This window comes from Aspergillus lentulus, assembly GCF_001445615.1.
Source record: "Aspergillus lentulus DNA, contig: Alt16, strain: IFM 54703, whole genome shotgun sequence".
Classification (NCBI taxonomy): Eukaryota; Fungi; Ascomycota; class Eurotiomycetes; order Eurotiales; family Aspergillaceae; genus Aspergillus; species Aspergillus lentulus.
In genome coordinates, this window is record NW_028322113.1 from 4,626,621 (window position 1) to 4,648,418 (window position 21,798).

The 21,798-nt window shown below is 49.7% G+C and overlaps 9 protein-coding genes across 9 annotated transcripts; 5 read left to right on the plus strand and 4 right to left on the minus strand.

Annotated features, from left to right (window-relative positions):
- Nucleotides 1-125: 125 nt before the first annotated feature.
- Nucleotides 126-845, plus strand: ALT_8972 (glutathione S-transferase family protein; the record flags this gene model as incomplete). Its single annotated transcript, XM_033563243.2, has 2 exons — nt 126-265; nt 317-845. The coding sequence occupies 2 exons, from the start codon at nt 126-128 to the stop codon at nt 843-845; spliced, it is 669 nt and encodes a 222-aa protein (XP_033419134.2).
- A 184-nt stretch (nt 846-1,029) lies between these two features.
- Nucleotides 1,030-1,758, plus strand: ALT_8973 (seipin co-factor family protein; the record flags this gene model as incomplete). The annotated part of the gene is made up of 1 exon (XM_033563244.2): nt 1,030-1,758. One exon carries the CDS (start codon nt 1,030-1,032, stop codon nt 1,756-1,758), a length of 729 nt encoding a protein of 242 aa, XP_033419135.2.
- A 280-nt stretch (nt 1,759-2,038) lies between these two features.
- On the minus strand, nt 2,039-2,671 carry ALT_8974 (uncharacterized protein; the record flags this gene model as incomplete). The annotated part of the gene is made up of 1 exon (XM_089600504.1): nt 2,039-2,671. The coding sequence occupies one exon, from the start codon at nt 2,669-2,671 to the stop codon at nt 2,039-2,041; it is 633 nt and encodes a 210-aa protein (XP_089455397.1).
- A 488-nt stretch (nt 2,672-3,159) lies between these two features.
- On the minus strand, nt 3,160-4,708 carry ALT_8975 (Zn(II)2Cys6 transcription factor domain-containing protein; the record flags this gene model as incomplete). Its single annotated transcript, XM_033563233.2, has 2 exons — nt 3,160-4,599; nt 4,649-4,708. The coding sequence occupies 2 exons, from the start codon at nt 4,706-4,708 to the stop codon at nt 3,160-3,162; spliced, it is 1,500 nt and encodes a 499-aa protein (XP_033419124.2).
- A 375-nt stretch (nt 4,709-5,083) lies between these two features.
- On the plus strand, nt 5,084-6,010 carry ALT_8976 (oxidoreductase, short-chain dehydrogenase/reductase family; the record flags this gene model as incomplete). Its single annotated transcript, XM_033563234.2, has 4 exons — nt 5,084-5,301; nt 5,344-5,544; nt 5,593-5,744; nt 5,796-6,010. 4 exons carry the CDS (start codon nt 5,084-5,086, stop codon nt 6,008-6,010), a joined length of 786 nt encoding a protein of 261 aa, XP_033419125.2.
- A 476-nt stretch (nt 6,011-6,486) lies between these two features.
- On the plus strand, nt 6,487-7,947 carry ALT_8977 (putative endo-polygalacturonase; the record flags this gene model as incomplete). Its single annotated transcript, XM_033563246.2, has 1 exon — nt 6,487-7,947. The coding sequence occupies one exon, from the start codon at nt 6,487-6,489 to the stop codon at nt 7,945-7,947; it is 1,461 nt and encodes a 486-aa protein (XP_033419137.2).
- Nucleotides 7,948-8,197: 250 nt separating this feature from the next.
- ALT_8978 (putative carboxylesterase) lies at nt 8,198-9,893 on the plus strand (the record flags this gene model as incomplete). Its single annotated transcript, XM_033563247.2, has 3 exons — nt 8,198-8,431; nt 8,481-8,825; nt 8,874-9,893. The coding sequence occupies 3 exons, from the start codon at nt 8,198-8,200 to the stop codon at nt 9,891-9,893; spliced, it is 1,599 nt and encodes a 532-aa protein (XP_033419138.2).
- Nucleotides 9,894-17,272: 7,379 nt separating this feature from the next.
- ALT_8979 (putative GPI anchored protein) lies at nt 17,273-18,517 on the minus strand (the record flags this gene model as incomplete). The annotated part of the gene is made up of 2 exons (XM_033563248.2): nt 17,273-17,570; nt 17,619-18,517. The coding sequence occupies 2 exons, from the start codon at nt 18,515-18,517 to the stop codon at nt 17,273-17,275; spliced, it is 1,197 nt and encodes a 398-aa protein (XP_033419139.2).
- A 1,086-nt stretch (nt 18,518-19,603) lies between these two features.
- Nucleotides 19,604-20,917, minus strand: ALT_8980 (uncharacterized protein; the record flags this gene model as incomplete). Its single annotated transcript, XM_033563249.2, has 1 exon — nt 19,604-20,917. The coding sequence occupies one exon, from the start codon at nt 20,915-20,917 to the stop codon at nt 19,604-19,606; it is 1,314 nt and encodes a 437-aa protein (XP_033419140.2).
- Between the last annotated feature and the right edge of the window lie 881 nt (nt 20,918-21,798).

Below are 21,798 nucleotides of genomic sequence, written 5' to 3' on the forward strand. Positions count from 1 at the left end.
GTCTCAGATCTGGCCCGATGTAGATTAGAAATCCTCCTAAAGTATATAAGTTCCCAGGCTTAATACCAACTCAATCCCAATATTAATCTTTCTTCACGGTATTTCTCAGGGGATCTAGATTCATCATGCTTACTGTACATCATCTCCAACGATCTCAATCCGAGCGCATTGTCTGGCTCTGCGAGGAACTGGGCATTCCCTACGAGCTCAAAACCTACCAGCGCGATGCAAAAACCTTCCTAGCCCCTCCAGAATTGCAGCAGTTGTTCGTGTTAGATAAATCAGGCGATTGAAGTGAAGTGACTGACCTTGTCAGACATCCCACAAAAGCAGCCCCCGTCATCCAAGACGGCACCACCACCCTCGCAGAATCCGGCGCGATTGTCGAGTACATCCTCACCAAATACGGGAATGGGAAATTGGCCATCCCCCACACAGCAGACAACTACGCTGATTATCTGTACTTCCTACACTTTGCAAACGGCTACTTCCAGCCCGCGCTGGTGGGGTACTCCACGGTCCTCCGATCGGGGATCTCCCACGACGATCCCAGCGCGAGATTCGCCCGGCGGAATTTCGAGCAGGCGTTGAAGATCCTGGATGGTCGGCTGACGAAAAATATCTGGCTGGCGGGTGAGGAGTTTACAGCGGCGGATGTGATGAATGTGTTTACTTTGACGACGGCAAGGCTGTTCTTCCCGTATCGTTTGGCGGGGTATGAGGGGATTCTGGGTTATTTGCAGAGAGTTAGCCAGCGGGAGGCGTATAAGACTGCTATGGCCAGGGGGGATCCTGGGTTGGTTCCGTTGATTAGTGCTGAGAAGCCTCGGTCGATCAGGTTGTAGGGTAATATAATGACTCTTCCATGTTGGATTTGATGTGATGCCAACTGGCGAGTGATGCAACGCCCACTACGTCATCGGGAGAGTGACGATCACATCAACAAGAATCATATGCTTCAACAGAACTTCACATTCTTCAACTATCACTAGAGGCATAGAGGCATACCTGAGAGGCAATCACCACAAAATGTCCCTCAACTCAGTAAACAGCGGCCTAAACAAAGGCCTACCCACCGACACCGTCACCAAAACCGCCTCAGGGACAGTCAACCAAACCACACAAAACCTCAACAACACCACTGAAAAAGTCACCGACCAAACCATTCCAGGCGAGTTTCCCTCCGACGACGCCAAATATGACAAACCGCCACCAGACATCTCCTTCTCTTCCATCTGGTCCGCCTTCAAAACATGGCTCTTCTCCTTCTTTCCCAACATCCTCGACCGCTTCGAGAACTGGATCAAGGGCCTCATAGCTTGGATCCTCCCTCCTCCACGACAAGCCAAAATGTACGAAGCGATTCTAAAACGGCCCATTGCATCCTCGTTCATCATCTGCCAGCTCGTCTGCTGTGGGGTCCCGCTGCTGGTGTTCCTGGCGGGTGTGTTTCTCTTTGCAGCTGTTGCGGTGTTGCTTTGGGCAGTGCTCTCGTTGCTCCTGGCGGGCCCGATTCTATTGGTTGCGAGTATGATGGGGGTGTCGCTCTGGGGCTGGGGGTGGGTGTTGTATGGGTTGGTGAAGTTTATTGATCAGCATTTCCTGGGGGGAACCATCACCAGGTTCTGGTTGGCGAATAGGCAGGATGAGGGAGATGAGTCGGGGCCCGAGGGTGAGAAGGAGGAGAACAAGGCGAAGGATGAGAAGAGTGAGAAACCGAGGAAACCGAAGAAATTGGAAGTGAAGAAGGATACTTGAGTCGGCGGGCGGTAACTATTATCTCTTGATTGAGGGAATTCAGATTGGCTGGTTAGGATTGAGCGTGATTGAGCGTTGTATTTTTCGAATGATGCTCATGATGTACGACAATTCATGATACTCTATTATATAGATTGTCTTATGCCCGTATCAAATTGGTAATATCTGATTCCTGCGAACTAATCGAGTATTCATAACCCCCCAACACCCAACTCCCGTAGATACCAGATCTAATTCCTATAAACTGTTAGCACATACTCAATACAGCAGGAGAGTGGACCTACAGTAAAGACAGCGTCAAGTCACCATGGATCCTCGCCTTCAATTGCACCTCGATCTCCAAGTTCAAGTCTAGCCGTAACGATAACGTATTATCCTTTGACCCTTTCTTCTGCTTCTCTGGCTGAGCTTGATTTTGTTGATCTTGCCCCATCATCATGCCATTGGCATTGCTGATATTACCCAGAGGACCGCTGGTATCCTGTCTCCGCCCGACTTCCCTCCCTACGCCGTCTGCTCCGAAGGGCACTATGCGCTGCTCGTCACGTCGGCGGGGACGACGTCGCCGTTCGCGGTTGTTCGAGGTGGCAAATGGTGCAGGACTTTCGGACAGTGTTTCGGATTGTTCTTCAGGTTCACGCTGGGGTCGACGTGTGCGACGGTTGCGTCGTTTAGGTTGTTCTGGCTCAAGCTCTGGTTCAGGCTGAGATTCAGGATCGGGAGAGTCCACTGATTCACCGTCATGAGGACGTTCGGTCTCTGCAGGTGTATTGTTCTCTTGTGGTGAAGCGTCACTCGGTTTATCGTCATGAGCTTCGTCTTCGGCATCCTTTCGCGGGCGCAGCTTGGCTGGTTTCTTCTTCTGTGGGGTAGGAGTCGTAGGCTGCTCTGTGTCTTGAATTGAGGCAGCCATTGTGATGATTGTGGTATGGAATGAGTGTAAACAAGCAAGACCTGTCAGTTGAAACGATGTTTATAAAGGTGGGGATGATCGACACGTTTCTGGCAGTTTGGGTGCGGATTCCTGAATCGGGATCAAATGTCATCACCGAGTGCGGAATGCCACCGACGTCATTTCACATTGCCCAATCAAAAAGCCTGGCTGATTCAACACGAACTTTGCAGCCAATCATCAATGAGAATAAATTTAGACAAGATGTCCACTGTGGAGACATGCTGTCAATGACATAGATCGAATCTACCGGTGGAGCACAGAGGCACAGACAGCCCAAGTAGCATGGCTTCTGAGTTCCGCTTGACTGTCGTAGGACGTAAGATTTTCCGGGCAGTCTGATGGACGGATACATTCAGCAGCTCCAGATACCCAACTGCACAGCAGAGTGAGGACCGGCAAAAGGTGTCGACTTGCTAATATGTAGTCATGTGCTCGGCGGCCAGAGATCAAGCGGCGAATCCGTATCCCCCTAGCATAGCATAAATGCACCAAGGGCTAATATCACTGTTCTGGTCGAGTAATTGTGCCAGTAGCAAGGCATTACGGATGCCAAAGTGATCGCTGATATAACGGAACATGGACGAGACCCACTGTCTCTGATCGACCGTGGCTGCCTTGGATCGAGCGGCAATGTACATAGGAAACAGAAGAGTGTAGCAGTCGAGGAGCTCGGACGGCGTATGCACTTTGTTGCAGCTCTTCGGCGAGACAACGGAGACGTCTGTGCCATCTGCCTGTCCTTGGCTGCATCTCGGTCGGCAGGCATAGCTTGCATATTGCGGAACGGAGGCATATACCTCGAGTGACAGTGCCGCAATATTACTCAACGCAACTTCAGACGCGGCGAGCTGGTTACCTCCGTGGATTGCGTTCAGCGTTTCATAACCATCCAGGAGATATTCGTTCAGCTGGATGCGAACTTGCCGCAAGACATTCCAGGCCTGAGTGGCATGACGATCACGATAAAAGTCCATTTCTTGGCCATACACATGGGGCAAGGGGTACCGCAGAATCCGCCTGTCCGGCTGCCACTCTGGAGGCATGTCCCGGGAGATCGCCAAAAGGGCTTGGTCAAGATCCTGTGCGCGGGTCATGCCATCCTGAAGTGACCATCTGCCAGTTTGGACTGCACTGAGAAAAGATGCATACCGCATCGTCAGCCCCGAGATCTTCCATTTCGGATCGTCTTTCAAGTTCAAATGACGCTCGAGATGGTCACGGAGTATGAGCACGTCATTGGAGACGGCATGCGCGCTGGCCACGCAGCTGATGATGTAGTTGGTCAAGAATCGCGACATGATACGTAGGGAATAGTGATCTTGAAAATGCTCTACTCCGATCTTCTGGATCAAAGCGAGTGTCCCGTTGACATGGCTCGGCCAGAATTGAATGACGCTGGCGTCGGTGTGGGTGATCTTTTCGAATAGGTCCAACAGTAGAGATGCCGCGATCAGGCTATCTCTCGCAGTCGGGGGAAAGCTCAGAGCTTGTTTCATCACGCGCAATGCCAAAGCATACCGCTGACGAGCCAAGGTCAATAAAGGAGCCGAGACATGGTGGTGCGCCAGAAGAGCTAAGCTCACTGCATCAATGCTCGCATCTAGCCAACGAGGTACCATCTCTGTCCCACGCTCCCATCGAATCAGAAAGTCCCATCCGCGGGAGCCTACAGACACATAATGGGCGAAGAAGACCATACGGGCCTGGACGTCGATGGAGACTGATAGCGAAGCCTCTGTCAGCCGAGCAGGTTTCCATTTCAGCAGAGCCTTGCGCCGCGCGTCCTCGGTCTGATCCACAATACGGATTGCCTGTGGGTCCCGATATCCATGGCAGACCACCGCTGCACGAAGGCATGGTGTGCACGAATCCGGACGGTAGTCACACTGGTCTCTGTTACATACAGTCCCGGCTGCATGTGCGAGGGAAGCATACCTTTAACCGCCGAGCCCGACAGCGCTGGCACGCCTTCGATGGACGACCACGAAAGACCATCAAGATTGATCATAGATAGATAGACGTACGTGTTGTTGTAGCTGATGGGAGAAAGACAAGGGACGGGAAAGTAGAAGAAATGGTATGGGTCCAAACCACGCTAAGCTATTTTGGGCAGGCATTTCGACGCCAAGTGGACCGTTCTCATATGGCAGCAGAAGACAGTAGATAGATGATGAGAAATGGAACAAGACGAGGGAGAGATATCTTCTCATATATAAAGGAGGTCATGGTAATGCTCAGACTGTCTATCCTTCCCTGCTTGTAGGCATTTCTCCTGGCAATCCAGCCTTTCTCAACACCATATCATATATATTCTCATCTTGCCCGCACTCGATTCCCTTCAACTTCTGGTCTAGTACCACTTACTGAAAGATGTCTTTCCCTTATAAGCATGTCCTGCTCATTGGAGCCACTTCTGGCATAGGTCGTGCCATGGCTGATCGTCTGGTTCAAGCCGGGGTCAAGGTCACAGCTGTTGGTCGTCGCAAGGACCGCCTAGACGAGTTTGTTCAGAAACATGGAGAGCAAATGGCCAGCGCAGTTCCGTTTGACATCTCCGTGCAGGAGAATATCCCGAAGTTTGCAGCTAAGTAAGTAATGCATACAGCCATATGGCCCTGCTGACAGTCCAGAATCATCGACTTGTACCCCGACGTGGACTGCCTTTTCCTCAACGCAGGAATTCAACTCCCCTTTGAACTCGACGACCGGGGCCAATTCGATCTGGAGCCATTTAACAAGCACATGAACGTCAACTACTTTAGTCTGGTCGCGTTGACGCATGCCTTTCTACCCTTTCTGATCGAGAAAAAGAGCCCCACGAGTATCATCTTGTGAGTACCGTCCACGACTGCATGAACTGTGATTATCTGACCGAATAGCACCGGATCAAACGTGGCTATCGTCCCAGCTGCAGCTATGCCAGCATATTCGGCCTCCAAAGCTGCATTGAACGTGTTCACCTTGTGCCTACGTGATCAGCTGCAGAACTCCAACGTGGCGGTGATTGAAATCTCACCTCCGGCAGTGCAGAGTATGCCATCCCTGCATCTTTGGCCGAGGAGTTTGACTAATGTTGTGATAGCCGAGATACACCTGTATATGGGCGAGGAGATTTGCCGCAAGCTGGGCATGCCTCTGGACACCTTTGCTGATCTTGCAATCAAAGGTCTCCTTGCGGGACAAGACCAGATCGTTATAGGCAGTATTGGGCCTGCTGAGAGGTTCAATGCGATTGTCGACCAGAGACGTGCGGCGTTTAAGGATTTGGCAGACGTGATGAGGGCGCAGCAAATATAGTTGTATACTACAGACACCCCTCTACAGGGTCTATGTTAAGATGCCAATGACTTCTTCATTGACTCAAGCTGTCCCTGTCGTCTTTTTCGGTACTGTCGATCTGGTCTAAGAACTGCTGGGGTCAAAGACGATGACGTAGACAGGAATTGAGTATTTCTTGCATTGTTTGAATGGTCCGGGCACTCGCCGGGATATCCACCGTAATATCCACCGTAATGGGCGCAAACATGATTGACGCCGCATGATCATCCCCCACAGTCTCCGCAAATTCTCCGGCTGCTGAATTAAGGAACATGCAGGGGTAAACTATTATTTCTTCGTCTCTATCGTCAAGGACACTCTCCAGTTCGCCCGGCAAATGGCCCGAAACAGACTCTGGCCCCCATGGCTGCATACTCAAGTGTACAACTTCAAATACAAGGATAGGACCAGAATCATGAGTGCAACCAAGCACAAACAAGGATTTGACGGCCATCATGCTTAAGCGTATATTGTTAGCCTCTGCAGCCGCTTTCCTGGTCTGCGACGTTGTCGCTGGAGAGTCTTGCAACAGCACAGCACCTGTTGTCGTCCATCCCAATCCTCCCGGTGTTAACAAATACGACTCGTTCGCAGTTCAAGTGCGCTCAACTGCTCATAAGAAGCAAGAGTACACTGTGCAACCGTTCCTTGTCCAAGTCGGCGAGGCCAATACCACCAGCGGAGCGAGTATTGTGCACAACACTTCTGTCGCTTACTTTGATTTCTGTGGCTCCGTCGAGGTGTCGTTGACTTACAACAATGGCCCTATACGTTCTGCCGTCATCCGTCCGCATTCATACAACATCGTCCCAAAAGTGCACGGAGACGTCATCACTTTCTCGCTTGATTCTCCCAAGAACGTGGTGATCCAGGTCAACGATAATATCTGGGACGTGCTCAACCTGCTCACCAACCCCATTGAGACTGAGGTGCCTCAGCCATCAGATCCTGGTATCATCTACTTCCATCCTGGTATCAACAATAGCACAGCGGCCACGACAAACAAACAACTACTGATTCCGCCCGGTAAAACCGTCTATGTTGCTGCAGGAGCCACCGTCACCCTTCCACTAGGGTTCCACAATGTTTCTGACGCCAGCATTCGCGGCCGAGGATTGTTGCTCAAAGCCCCCGTCACAATTGAGTATTCGTCTCGCGTTACAGTCCGCGACCTAGTCCTCATCAATACAAACATCGGCGTCGCAGTGTCAACCGATGTGACCGTGCGCGGGATCCGGTCCTTCTCCATCGGCGCATGGGGCGACGGATTCGACTCCTACTGCAGCCGCAACGTGTTAGTGGACGGCGTGTTCATGCGCAACTCGGACGACAATATTGCGCTCTACCAACACCGGAACAACTGGTCGGGAGACTCGAGCAACCTCACTATCCAGAATGCAGTCCTCTGGGCGGACTATGCTCATCCCATCAATATTGGAACGCATGGTAATACACCCAACCCCGAGACGATGGACGGCGTCACCATCAGGAATATCGACGTGCTCGACCATCGCGAGCCGCAAATGTGGTACCAGGGATGTCTGGCCATCAACGCCGGGGACGACAACCTCATCCAGAACGTGTTGGTGGATGGGATGCGCGTCGAGAACTTCCGCGAGGGCCAGCTGATCAACCTGCGCATCATGTATAACTCCAAGTACAATACGTCGCCGGGAAGGGGGATCCGCAATGTGTATATCAAGGGATTGCAATATAATGGGACGAATGCCAACCCGTCTATGATGCTAGGGTATGACGAACAGCGCAACATCACCAATGTCACCTTTGAGGATCTGGTGGTCAACGGCAAGAAGATCTACGATGGAATGAAGAAACCGACTTGGTACTACACTGCTGACTTTGTGCCTATGTTTGCCAATGAGCATGTCCATAACTTGACCTTTACTGCGTCGTGATCAGCTGTATATAGATAGTGATCAAGACATTCTCGTTAACATCCTTCCGCTCGTCCGAAGCCAATGGGTAGCGTAGATTTCTCTAGAATGCGCCATGGATGGAACTTGCATGTTATTCCATATACTCGGGTCGAAATATCCCGAACAGTCAAGAAGGAGGCGGGGTATGTGGGGATATCTGGGGTATTAATCCTTCAGAGAAAGGCCTTTATTGAAGCTTGGCTCCCATCAACGTTTAATTAATGCCAATATGATCTTGTCCACTTTGTTATGTGTCTTGTCCAGCTCTTTAGTAGGTCATGCTGCTCCTCATTCAGCTGAACCCGTGGTCGACCTTGGCTACTCGCGGTATCAAGGAGTCAGACTTGCAGCTGGAGTAGATCAGTATCTGGGCATGCGATATGCGGCACCACCTCTAGGAAACCTTCGTTTTCGGGCTCCGCGGGAGCCAGCTCATAATTCTACCCTGCAAGATGCATCGGATGTAAATATATCATGTACTCCAAGCACCTTCCGGAGCTCACCATCTGCAGTTTAGTCCCATCTGTGTTGGAACGGGCCAGAGTGCCACATCGACGAGAGCAGAGGATTGCCTCTTTATCAATGTGTTCACGCCTTCCGATGCCACCAGAAATTCGAAACTGCCCGTCTGGGTGTTCATCCAGGGAGGTGCTTATGCGACTAATTCCAATGCAAATTACAACGGGACCGAGGTCGTCCAGGAATCCGGGAACAATATCGTTTTCGTGAACTTCAATTATCGCGTCGGAGCGCTTGGATTCCTAGCAGGCGAGGAAGTTAGAAAACATGGTGATTTGAATGTTGGCTTGCTGGATCAGCGAAAGGCGTTACAGTGGGTGAAGAAGCATATCCGTCAGGTAAGAGATACCGTCTATTGTATGGCTTTTGGGTTTCTGACCGGCTAGTTTGGCGGAAATCCGGACCACGTCGTTATACATGGAGCGTCGGCCGGTGGTGGCTCAGTGACTTTCCACCTCGCGGCGTATGGAGGCCGGAACGACGGCCTTTTCGTGGGCGCCATCCCAGAGAGCCCCTGGTGGGCTCCTCAAGTAACAATGCCCGAGTCTGAGGTACTCTATCGCCGCTTACTGGCGGCCGTGGGATGCTCGACACTCGCGTGCTTGCGCTCTGCAGATGTCTCTGCGATCCAGAAAGCCAACTTGAGCTCACCAGATCAAGGCCCAATTAGCTATCCCGCTGGGTTGGGAAAGTTCTGGCCGGTCATAGACGGGGACCTTGTTCGCGATCGGCTCTACACTCTCTTCGAGCAAGGAAAGTTTATTCGGGTGCCGTTGATGGTGGCCAGCGATACGGACGAAGGGTCGTCGTTTGCATATAATGCCACCAATCCAGAAGAGGTGTCGCTCTTCTTACAGAGTTTTTACCTTCATCTGAGCCTCGAGCAGTTACAGGCGATTAACGAGGCGTACCCCAAGATGGACCCAGTTCCGCGACATGCAGCATACTTTCCCTCAGCTTCGACTGCCTTTGGCGATGCGACCATCGTATGTCCAGGGATTCATATCACCAGCAGCATGGCGAAATTCCTCAATGACGGGTCTGACAGGGTATGGAATTACCGCTATAATGTCCAGGATCCGCCAAGGATTGCTGCCGGGCTTGGTGTCACGCATACCTTCGATCTGCAGGCCATCTTCGGACTGAATTATGGTAGTAGCGTCAGCAGTAGCATGAGGGATATAAATGCGGCGATTATTCCAGTAGTGATGAACTACTATATCAGCTTTATAAGGACGCTGGACCCGAATGAGCTCCGGGCTGATAGCGCTCCATTGTGGAAACCATGGGGAGCTGGACAAAGACTGAAAATACAGACAAATGCAACTACGGTGGAGTCGATACCTGACTGGCAACAGGGTCGCTGTGATTTATGGAAGCGGTTGGCACCGGTGTTGGAGGTTTAACTGACATTTACCGCACTTAACTACAACTAGATTATAGGGACCTCTTTCCACCCGTAACTTTGGATGGCGAGCCGCTGCTTGACTGCCCGCTCCATTGTACTGCCCCCTATTCTGCACCCAACCAGCACTGTTAGCCATCATCCTCTAGTCTACATGAACTATCTTTTGCTGGAAGATCAAGCAATTTACATGAACTTTTTCGACTGGATGTTTAAAACCTCACAAGAGAAAGCACCTCAATCATATAACGAATACTGGCGCTGCTTATATTAATACTTCGAGCTATTTGCCCGCCGCAGTATTAATGACGATATTCATAAGCAGATGCGACGCGTACAGCTGCTCTTCTGTTCTGTGCAGGATTAGGCTAACACTGGAGCACAGTTTCTCAATGGCGTCTTGCCTGCTGAGCGCAAAATCTCCAGATGAATGAAGATCAAGAATACTCTAGATGTGGATGTCCTTTGTGTGATCTATCGGCATCACTGGGTCCATTTGTGGTTTTTCCGTCACAGAAGTATGATATGAGCTATACCATTATATTACATACTCATTTCACGAAGCAAATCATTGCATTGCCGTCCAGTTCCAAAGCGACAAGCAAGACCTTTTCGGAGTCACCGAAGCCAGCCACATTCATGGATCTGTTGTACCTCTGGTAACATACCAGGGCATGTATGAAGGGCTCTTTGTGTATACATCGCCTCTTACAAAAGGGACACCTTATATCAGTGTTTTGATGTCTCCCGAGGATTTTCAACTGCCTCTTCAGAAGAAGATGGCGACTGTCATGGACCTTGCAGACCTCGTCACTAGAGGAGCCAGAACGAACACTGCTATATTTGACACTGCTCTATCCGACCTCACTTCTACCGTTGAGAGAATCCAACATAAGATCAATAATTACAGTTTTCGACATGCAACCCTCAGAAACAAAATTTTTGCTTGCATTAGCAAGCTCTTACTACAGCTACCCAATCTTACTACCCTCCCAGTCGCCCTGACCCACTAGGATCTTGCACCTTTCAATTACCTTATCGACGACTCTACGGCTCGGGTGCAGGCTGTACTGGACTGGGATGGTGCTCTTTATCTCCCGATTGGGTCGAATTTCCATTTTTTGGACAGCCTTTTCGGGTTCATGACCGCAAGAGGTTGGCAAGACACAGAAGACCGACTGGTACTAGAGACAGCGTTTTATGATCAGGTTCTAGCTAATCTTGCTGCGGAAGGATTTGAAGGAATAACAAAAGTGCAACTAGAGTCTCAAAAGGCGATTGGTATGTTACTGTATGGTGTGGAGCGACTTCTTAAGTTCAAAGACGAACGAAACGGACACAATCTAGAGGAATATCTTGGGAGTTTACAGTATCTTTCATGGGAGGATTCTTGTTGTCGTATTCGATCAGTGCTTGATGGAACATTGATGAGTTAGGCTTTAGTATTAAGGGCCATTCAGAAAAGTAACGAGGAATCGCCGCGCCGATCTCGCACAGAATCAAATTATTGAGGTTTCGGTGTGGTAGCATGTGCTTAATCTCATACTTCTGCAGATATAGCGAAACGAGTACTTAGGAGGCATCATCGCAAAAGATGTACCTTGACAAGCGAGGTGGTGATAAAATAGAGGATATTCTCAAGGATTTGCAAAACTAAGGCTCTTCTTCGGCAGCATCCACCAGCGGCATAACCTTGCTTACATGCTCCGCGTAGGGCTTTGAGTCCTGAAACACTTTGTGGTTGCCAGAGTTTATAGGGGCACAGACATTATTCCCTTTGCACTCAACAACGCCCGTTTCATTGACATGGAAGCTGCATCCAGTGATGACAGGTCCGCTCCACTTTATCCAATACGCTGCTCTTTGGGTATTTTGACATTTATGACGCCGGATTATAGTTCAAGCCTCTCCTTCGGCTGTACTGGGACTATCCAGGAAGGACCATAAACAAGACAAGCATTCAAGAATTCTCATGGGGCACGTTACTACGCTATTGTGTTCAAACGAGTTCAAACAAGTTAAGACAAAATGGAAAGACTCCCGCGTGAGACTTAAAGATAACATAGCTTCATTCCTGACTTCGTTCCAGGCAAACAAGAATGCTGCAAATAAACTCTTGAGATACATATTCAAAAATGAAGCATGGTTTACCGTAACCTTCAGTCTTTGAATTCAGATGTAAAAAACCAAAGTCAAGGACAAAACCTGCATCAAGGCTGAGTGTAAAAACGTTCTATCACTATAGGTCACGAGTAACTCTGAGAGCAAGGGCCAATGAAAAGCTTCCATCGATGCTTCTTATTCACTGGTACATTGTAAGTCCCAGCATTTAGAAGTCTTTGAGGTCACTTACAAGCTATCGATCACCATGTCAGTCCTAGCCATGTGGTTATCGTTCTTCAACGAGAGGAGCCATCACTTACAACCTATTGATCACCATCCGTCATGCTCGGTGTATACGGTTTGAGGCCGATGGTCCATCACCACAAGGGCTTTCCGTCCATTTCGGACTTCCAGATTTCTTCAGATGCCCTGGCTGAGCCGTTACACCATCGGCATTGTCTCCGACCTGAGCCTTTACAGTGGCGACACCACACCCAGCCAGGGTAACTTTTGCACCGTCCACATGTGTACGTCTGAGTGCCGCGTATATTCAGCGGGACTTGACCATTCCAACATCGCCCGGAATCGGTCTCATAGTCACATCGCACCATCTTGCCGTTGCACTCGCAGGCCAGCGTCCCGTCAGAACAGCAAGGGCAAGATTCAAATGGATGAGCAGCCGTAATCAATCCCCAATAGTATTCCTTCTCATCGCCGGTCACAACGTAGCCCTTCCACCTTCTGGCATATTCAGCCATCTGATCGCTGCTGCACGTACCATTTCCTGAAAGCTTGAAAACCTCAAAGTGGTAATCAGAGTCGCGCGATTTCACGAAGAAGCCAGCTGGGGTGAAGTATGCACCTCCCGGCGCGCTATTGTTGTTTAAGTAGCCGATGTGATAATTTTCAGTTTTCATGAAAATGAGATCGGAGGAATGATTATAAGCCAAAGCTGAAGCCGGTAAGTTTTCTGCCAGACCCTGGATTGGGCGAGAATACATTCATTAGAAAAGCCCAGCTTTATGTTGAAATTGTACTTGGTTGCTTGCATACCGTAAGACATTTCGATCTCTTTAAAACGGCGGGTCACAAGTTAGAAGGTTAAGGGTCGTCCCGAAATCTCTTTATTATTGTGATGTATGATTGGAATGGCCGGCTTGTGTTCGAAGTAGTACTTATGAGAAATCGTTCAAGGGTAGTCGTTAGGAAGAAGTATAAGAAATTGTGCCGACTTTATACATAGTTCTGCTGTCACGTGCAAGACTGAGATGTCGGATAATGCGTCTTCTAGCTGGATATGATCGACACAATCTTTGTTATGCGCAAGGAAACGCTGCTGAGTGTGGAGGATACATACATGTTCGCGGGGTGGAGAATGTGGCTGCGGCGGGCCATATACTTGCGCTAGCGTCTACATACTTGATTGCCAATTGGGCTTCATCATACCACGTATGTAGCGGATGCACTGCTGTGGAGATGCATACATAGATCTGTTGACGCCGACAGTGGGTCGATGTCTGATGAGTGGAGATTAGTGAGTCTGAACAGTGGGGGCAGCTGAAAGAGTATTGAGTCTGTCTAGCCTATGTTGACCAATTAGTGCATGGCCAAGGGTCAACTGCTTGTTGATTCTTTAGAAGCACCTGGTGGTTGCGCTATGTGAAAGAAGAAAAAAGAGTTTGATAGTATTTAGAGCTGATTTCGAATTCTACTGTACAGTAGTTTTCAAAATCAGTTTGATCCCAAACTCTTTTAACTTGATTCCTGGAAATAGTTCTGAGATACACTAAGCCTGTTTAGTATCACCGATCTGTTAGTTGGGCAGAAAAGAGATGGTGATAGTACCAAATGGATCGGTGACTGATGGCACTGGCCATTTAGAGCTCACCGTTCTACATCCTACCAGGATTTTGTCAAAAAATCCTCCCAAAGGCAAACAGGCCGTCGGCCATGCATGGTTTGCCCAATGTCTCCGCTGCTTGCCTCGATCTGCAATATTCTTTCCTCATCATTTCCGATTCCAGAATGGTTGTCATGCGAATATTTGACCCCAGCGAACTGCAAGTTCTATTGGAGTACAGCTCCACCGCGCTGAAATTGCCACTGCTATCCCCATTGGGTTAAGATATGCAGGTAGCTTTAATTGCGCCGAACCCTTCATGAAGAATTTGCGGTTCGTATTCAAAGTTTATCTATGTCCTCCCACATATGTCGCCGACAGTGGGTCGATGTCTGAGTGGAGATTAGTGAGTTGAACAGTGGGGGCAGCTGAAAGAGCACAGAGTCTTGTCTAGCCTAAGTTGACCAACTAGTGCATGGCCAGGGGTCAATCACTTGTTGAATCTTTAGAAGCACCTGGTGGTTGCGCTACATGAAAGAAAAAAAAAAGGTGTTTGACAGTATTTAGAGCTGATTTCGAGTTCTACTGTAGACCAGCCACGTAAAAATGCAAACAAAAAGCTGGGAACCTCTCCTACTCTACCTAACCACGTTGGTTTCTGTACCCTTCCACTAATATTTGCCTCCGTTGTCTTGTCAAAAGGCTCTCTTATTTGGAAATATTTGTCCTGATGCTGGATCCTATGAGCGGGAATCTGAACCGTTCTCCAGCACGAGCCTCGAATCATATCCTTGCTGCTGTGCCAGGCTTTACACTGGCTCGAGTCCTTTTGAGTATCTTGCAGGACGTGCCAGAAGTGCGCGCCAAGTTGGTCAGTCACAGAGCGAGCTCCCCTACCTGTAGGATGGGTTGTCTCCTAAGGTGAACTGTGAGGTGCAAATTACTATAGCGATATCCAAGTAACAATGAGTATTGGTCGCGAAACAGAAATTGAGCATGAGCCCTGTAGCCACTCTCCCATCCCACTTTGTTTTTGACAGAAAGTTACTGTTCACCACCATTCTTGAAGTAGTGTGGATATTGTGTTTTAAGTAGATGAAGATATGACATAGTTGATAAAGATGGCATTTTCTAAGCAATATCCGCCAAAGAGAGCGGCTGATTCTTGAGCGTCGTGCTCCAGTACACCCTTTGCTCCTTCCAGGGAATTTCTGTGCAAACAGTCTCGTCACCACCGACTAAGCAAGATTCCGTTCTTCCCTGAGATTGACCGATAAAAAATTTTCTTCCATGGACTACGGTAATCCTTTTCTCAAAGGAGGCTGTTGCGCATCAACTAGTTCGAGGTTTGAGCCAAAGTGATCTTGACGGCGATGTTTTCACCAGTCAACGTCCCCCGGAGTTCCGGCGTAGTCACGGCATCGGAACCAAGCTGATCTGTCTCATGACTGCACCAACTTTCATCAACATGGATCACGAAAGGATTGGAAACCGACCCCAAGGAATTATCTCTGATCACTATGGGATTGGCCTGCGTGCCTAACTTAGGGGCAACGATGGAGTGGCGTACGACCGCTTCAGGCCCGTCGCACGTTTCCTCCGTCTTTTTCTGTAATGCAGCGCATACTGACTTGTACCAGTAGAAGAGATAGAAACAAAACAAGTATTGGATGATGTTGACGAAACTGAGCACTTGGATGGAATGACCAACTTAGGTTCTTGGCTGCTTTTCACGAAGACGGCGTGCGAGAGACATGGCTTTATATCCCTCGTCAGGCCGATCACGCCTTGCTCAGCCTGCACGCGGAGGTGGGCTCGCTCGGAGAAGATTCAAGCTCAGATGCCAAAAGCACCCAACCGATGGCATCCAGGCAAGAATCTGTGACTGGTACATCGTGCAGGGTACTACCGCACGAAAGACTCGCCCGCTCATCTGTTTGATCCAATAGCGAGGCTGTGAAGCGCTGTTGCTATTCTTCGGAAACCGCAAATCTGCGCATGCCCGCATCCGGTTGTCGCTACTTGGTCAGTAGAGTTCTGCTTGCCAGTTGTTCCGATGCCCAGGACCCAAAACAAAACGCTCAGGACCCACCGACATCGAGATAATGGTTCCCTCTTCATTCCCAGTCCGCATGACCTCGTGCTGGTGGAGTCAATCCTGTTTCCCCGTCGATCCATCTCATCCTCTCCGCCGATCGATCATGAAGTCAACGGGGCTTTGGCGAACAGGCGCACTCTTTGACAGGACTAGGTGGGTTCCGGAAGCAAACGACGGCAGGAAAAAGGGGGATTGACGGGAATGGATGTTCGCACGCTGTCCAACGAGGTCGCTTGGCGAGGTCTTCAGGTTCAGAGATTGTTCCTGGGTTTTGAGATGGCCACCGTGAAGCCATACGATCAGCGTGAACGGACGGAATAACTATCGCAGACGTAGCATTCACTGGTTGATACGGATAGCGGTTGAGGCAGTCCGGTCGTTCACATGCACTGGCCAGTTTGGTCCCGGTGCTCCCCGGTTCGGAAATGATGCGGACACCATCAGCCAGTATGCGAACGCTTTCGCTCTCAATTTGCGCCCCCAAGACAGATTTGAAGCCCTGATCCACACGGGCAATTGCCCAGAAAGAGTGATACGCAAAAGCTTAATAATCAGCTGATTGACTGACCTGCAAGCCAAAATGCCTTATTTCGAGTACAGCATTGACTCAAGTCAACGGCGTGCGGTATTTTCACTATTGGTCTATATCACCGGGCCATGCTCTCGAATATTCACCGACTAGGTGTAGAGGGATTGGTGAGACTGATGATAATGATATATAGATGCTATGGTGTTGGTGACTAGGTAACTAGGAGCTATTCTATGATGTCACGGCAGTGCAATGTAACCTTGGTTGGGTGGATGGAGCAGGGTATGGCGTGTCAAGGGTATAACAGTACTTTGTAGTTGTGAAGGAGGCTGGTGGAATCAGAGATAGATGAGGCGCGTAGGCAGAGGGAGACGTAGATAGCTTTGTAGTAGACTGCATAGTCACTTCCTTGGGGAAGGGGGAGGAGTATCAACCTAAATTTACATAATGCTGCAGCAGGTTGTATTATCCTAGTAGTTCTGCTCCTGTGTGATTACTATTCCAGCTCAGGGAGTGAGGACGAGCTAGGTGTTGGATCAAGCAGCATCTTAGTGAAATAAAAGGGGCAGTGCATCAGGCTGAAAAGCCAGGGTGCAGTGGTCGGTGCGGGCCAAAGAGAAAGAAAGGGGGCGGCAATAAGTGCAAGATAGAGGAGTTGAAGTGAGAAAAAAGAACAACAGAAGTGGAGGAGAGGGCTGGTCAACTCTTTTATGTCAAGGTGATGGAGGGAGAGGTAACAAGACAGTATATTGGGTTGCCAGGCCAGAAACAGCAAGACTAACCACATCTAGTAATTCACAGGTCCCTATATCACAAAGTATACATCAAAGTCCCATATCCCAGCTGATCATACCCTCCACTGTTTGGTCCATAGTCTCCTCCGCCTCCTTCCGCACCGGCGCCGTCTTTCACGACCAGGTCACGATATTGCTTGGTGTACTTGACGTTCAATCTCTTCAACACTCCGTAATGGTTGTAAAGGAGCTCCCATATGGGCCGGATATCCCCACGGCTGGCATCGCTGATGACGGTCTGAGTAACGTCGCTGTTGGTGTAGGTCGTATAGGGCACATCATTGCCCAGATTGTACTTGGCGACGTACTCCGCTCTGTTCAGGGTCAGTATGATATTAACACGAGCAGCTCATCAGACCTACCCCGCGAGAATGCGATTGTCCAGGTATCCAAACAAGTCATCGCCTTGGTTGTAAGCAGTCTGGGCAATAGCCCCCAGCAAAGCGAAATCCAGCATCGCATGGCCCTGATCCCGGCCCGCTTCCTGTCCCTGTCCCAGCGTCTGCCCGTCGACCTGATACAGCTTCCAGATCATCTTTTCGATCTGGCCATTTCCAGCCCCGGTCTTGAAGTAGTTGATACCCTCGTCGTACATGGTGCGATTATCGGTCAGCACCCCGATGGACATCACCGAGGCGATGTTGCACAAGTCCCAGTTCGCCCAGTAGTGGTCGATGGCGGCGCCGTTGTGCTGTTGCAGGAAGATGTGGTTGAGCGGGTAGAAGACCTTGACCATCATTCTCTGGAACTTGGCGATATTCTGCGCAGACCAGCCGCTGTATGTCCGCATGATCTCCGCGGCGTTGGCTATCTCGTAACCATAGATCCCCGCGGCCAGGAACTTGTCCGATGACCCAGAGATGCCGGTCAGAGTGGAAGCCCAGGCGTCGAGGATGCTGACTGCCTTGTCGGCGTAGGCCGTGTCGCCGGTCACCTTCCAGTAGATGGCGTTGACATAGGCAGCTGCAATGTCCCTGTACAGCGACGCATAGTTCTCCGAGTGAGTCCCGTCACTGCCGCGGTACACAATCGCCTGTGGACTGGGGTTGTAGCTCAGCGACCGGTATGAGCTGCCAACCAGCTTGTTCCACCCGGTGAGCCATGGTTCGGCTTTACTGTTGACCTTACTCGTGATTCTGGAAAAGTCGGCTGCTGTGTGGAGGAGTCCTGGATGAGCGAAGGTGCTGCGTTCCTGGACGGAGCGAGGGAGCATCAGGGCATCAGACAGTGCCAGTAGGCCTGACCAGATAGTGAACTTCATCTTGTCGTTTTATGATGACTGCTCCGAGAATGATTGTTCGGCTCTGCCTTCTTTGGGGGCTTATATAGCACGGCCGCCATACTCTCTTTCAGCTCATCCTCCTACTTCGACCTTCATACTCAACGGGTCAATCCCGGTTCTTACACCGGCTCTTCTGTTTGAGATATACATATCCGGCCTGTACTAGTCAGATATTCCCAGAAAAGGAAAACAGGGGCAGGAGAAATTCCGGGGCCCCGCGTCATCATGAAGATTATTTCCAGATTGGGGCTGACCTCCGTTGTAGGCTGATTAAAAGTGTGGGGTATCGCACCCTCGCCAATCTAAACTCAATATATCCAGTGCCTCGTGGCTCGTTATGTCGGCAGATCCCTCCTCTTTGAAGGTTCGGAGAATTGCGCATGGGGGTCCTCACCCGACAGGCTTATGGTTAACGGAGTATTGTCCGGCCGTCTTCCAGAGTATGAGGACGATCATGAACGTGAAGAAACATTCTCCTCGCCAATGTAGGACGGTGAAGACACGTCTTCACAATAGTGTCTAAAACGGTATGAGATCATCTCCCTGTTACTAGGAGGGTGCTCGGCGGACGGTTGGCATGGGATCATCCTCGAACGGAATAACGACCGGAAATCTAGCATCAAGCCCGTCTCGTGCCTCGTGTGTGCTTTCCATCCTATCAGTAGGAGTCATCTGATTTGAAAAAAGAGCACAAGCAAATTCCAAGAGACAGGGAGAGATGACGCCCTTAGGCCAACGTCAACAGTACTCTATTCCACTACATACTCGGGAGAGGATCCATGAATGCAATGATATAAGTGCGTTCTAGCCGGTTTATATCGTGGCTTACAATCAAATGAACTCTTCTTGGAATGTCAGAATGCAGTCCGAAGTTGTTCTGGCCTCTGTAAAAGTACACTTCAAGATATTAGGTTTGCATATCAGCTTTAACTTGAGCTGGCTTCCTCGGGCCCTGACTGAAATGGTTCGCCTTAGCTCCAAGACTCTGGCTGGGTTAGATAGGTACGAATATATTATGCTTTTAATATATAGGTCATTTTGTCCATAGATATGGAGGTTCAACCCTCAATAAAGGCGTACACAGCCCTTTTTAAGGTCGCAGGCCTTTTCCCATCCGTCTGGCCACCGAAGCCTTCCACCCCACACTCTCTCAGCCCCCCCAAGGCTTTCGTTTTGCTTGAGCAAGATAACAAAAGGGCGCTCTGAGCCCTCGTAGCCGTTTTCGGGGGTATATCCCACTAGCATGCATTCCCATTCTCGTCGACAGATATCATCTGCCTTTTCAGTACTCAGCTCAGGGTCATCATCTGGGAAGTGGATTGGTGTAAGCTCCCACTCCTCATACGGAGGCATAATCAAGAATCCTGCTGAGAGATTCTTAGCAAACCCCGGGTCCTTTGCACGGTTGTATTCGAGATCACAGAGCGGCAAATATCCCAACCGCACTTCAATTACATCTGTCGTAATATCGAGCCACGGGTAGTTGTATGGCTCCTGTCTATGTGTGCCCGGACCGAGCCCTGATCCCCAGAGGTCGATTCGACGATCCATTTCCATTCCACCTTCGGCTTCCCAGTAATCACTCCATGCGACTGACTCTTGACTGGCTTTCCCGGACTGGATCCGGACAGAAATATACGGCGGGTTCTGGTGATTGAGATATCCCAGCTCAAAAGATTTCACAACGCCATGCCATCCTGCCCAGGACCAACTGGGGAAGATGTGGCGTCTTTCAATGGCCTCGCGTGAGCCATTGTTTTCTCGCGCCTCTAAAGTCCACGCCATCCCAGTAACCAATGCTGCTGGCATATGAATTGGGACCGGAGCGAGTAGCGGGATGCCCCAGAAATTATATACGTTCTGAGGATTGTCCTCCTCTACAAGCCCAAGCACTCCTGCAATAGCGTTTAAAGCGTCGTGGTCATTGGTGAGGGACCGCTGCGTATAATTTTTGATGTATCGAGGAAAATCTGCGCGCCCTTCGAATTCAGTTGCCTTCCGAGTGTACTGGCAGAAAATGGGCTCCCAGAGGTTATCCCGGAAACGGGATTTCCCCTTTATATGGTGAGCGTCCAAAGGTATATGTGTAGACTCCCAGCATCTCATGGCTTTGCATTCAAAGTAAACCTGCTCCTCTGTGAATATCAGGAGTCGTGGTGAAGCTATAGCCTCTTGGTATGTCCAGCCCCTCGTAATCCATGAAGAAGCCTGAATCAAACACTGGGGATTCCGCAGAGTGGACATCCACTGCTGTCCTGCCAATTGTACTGTTGTCTGGCGCCCAGTTCGGGGCTTTGAGACCCCGAAAAGCCCGTTTTGCCTGCTAGATCCGGCCCCGTCGACGACAGTGAGATATGCATTCTGGTAAATTGCATACATACTACTCAGTTGTTGTTGTATTTTGTGTGGATCATGCTGTTCGATGCAATAATTGTCCACCCATATATAGTTGATTCCGAGTTGTTCCGCGATCTTGATGACATCGTCAACCACTTTCGGTGTTGGATCGTGTTGTGAATGGGTTCCATCTGCTTTTGGGCCCCATACATAACTCAATGCTATGTATGGAACTGAGGGCGGCAAGTCCACTGTCTCTTTGATTCTATAATCATAAACTGTGATGCAGCCCCGGATTTTGTGAGGTGATCTGCGACAATGATGGTGCGTATTGCAGTATGAGATGCAGTTGTCAATAAATGTGGCATCAACTGCGGTCGCATCTACCTTTCTGCTTGAAATACATGAGAGAGAGGGACCAGCATATACTGGCATCATAAATTCGGGCACATGTTCTCGAACGAAATCCTTCACGTTTTTCGATTCGACAAACAAATGCTCGGGGACGACCGCCAGCATACCTACGGCATCAACATACTTTGCGTTATGGCTATACAGCCAGAAAAAAGATCTTGTGCTCGAGAATAACCTAAGCTCAAAGGACGGGTTCCCCTCCAGGTTGTATGACTGAATGCTGCGGCTAATAAATTGGCACATGTCGCAACATCGGGTAGTCGAGTATGAGAGGTTGCTGCGGATGATGATACCTTTTTCCTTGGCCATGGAAAGGTATTTGGTGGTTATATCGGAACATATAAGAACACATTCTTCACATAGAGAATCGTCTGCATTTTGAGATGGGTGTTGGTTCGATGGCCGCTCGGGATCACATTGCAGCTTCTGCCGTTTGACTGCATCGTCACTTGAAGGTCTTCTCTTTCTAAGGCGTGAGGAACGACGCAGCATTTTTTCTTTGCCTGAGA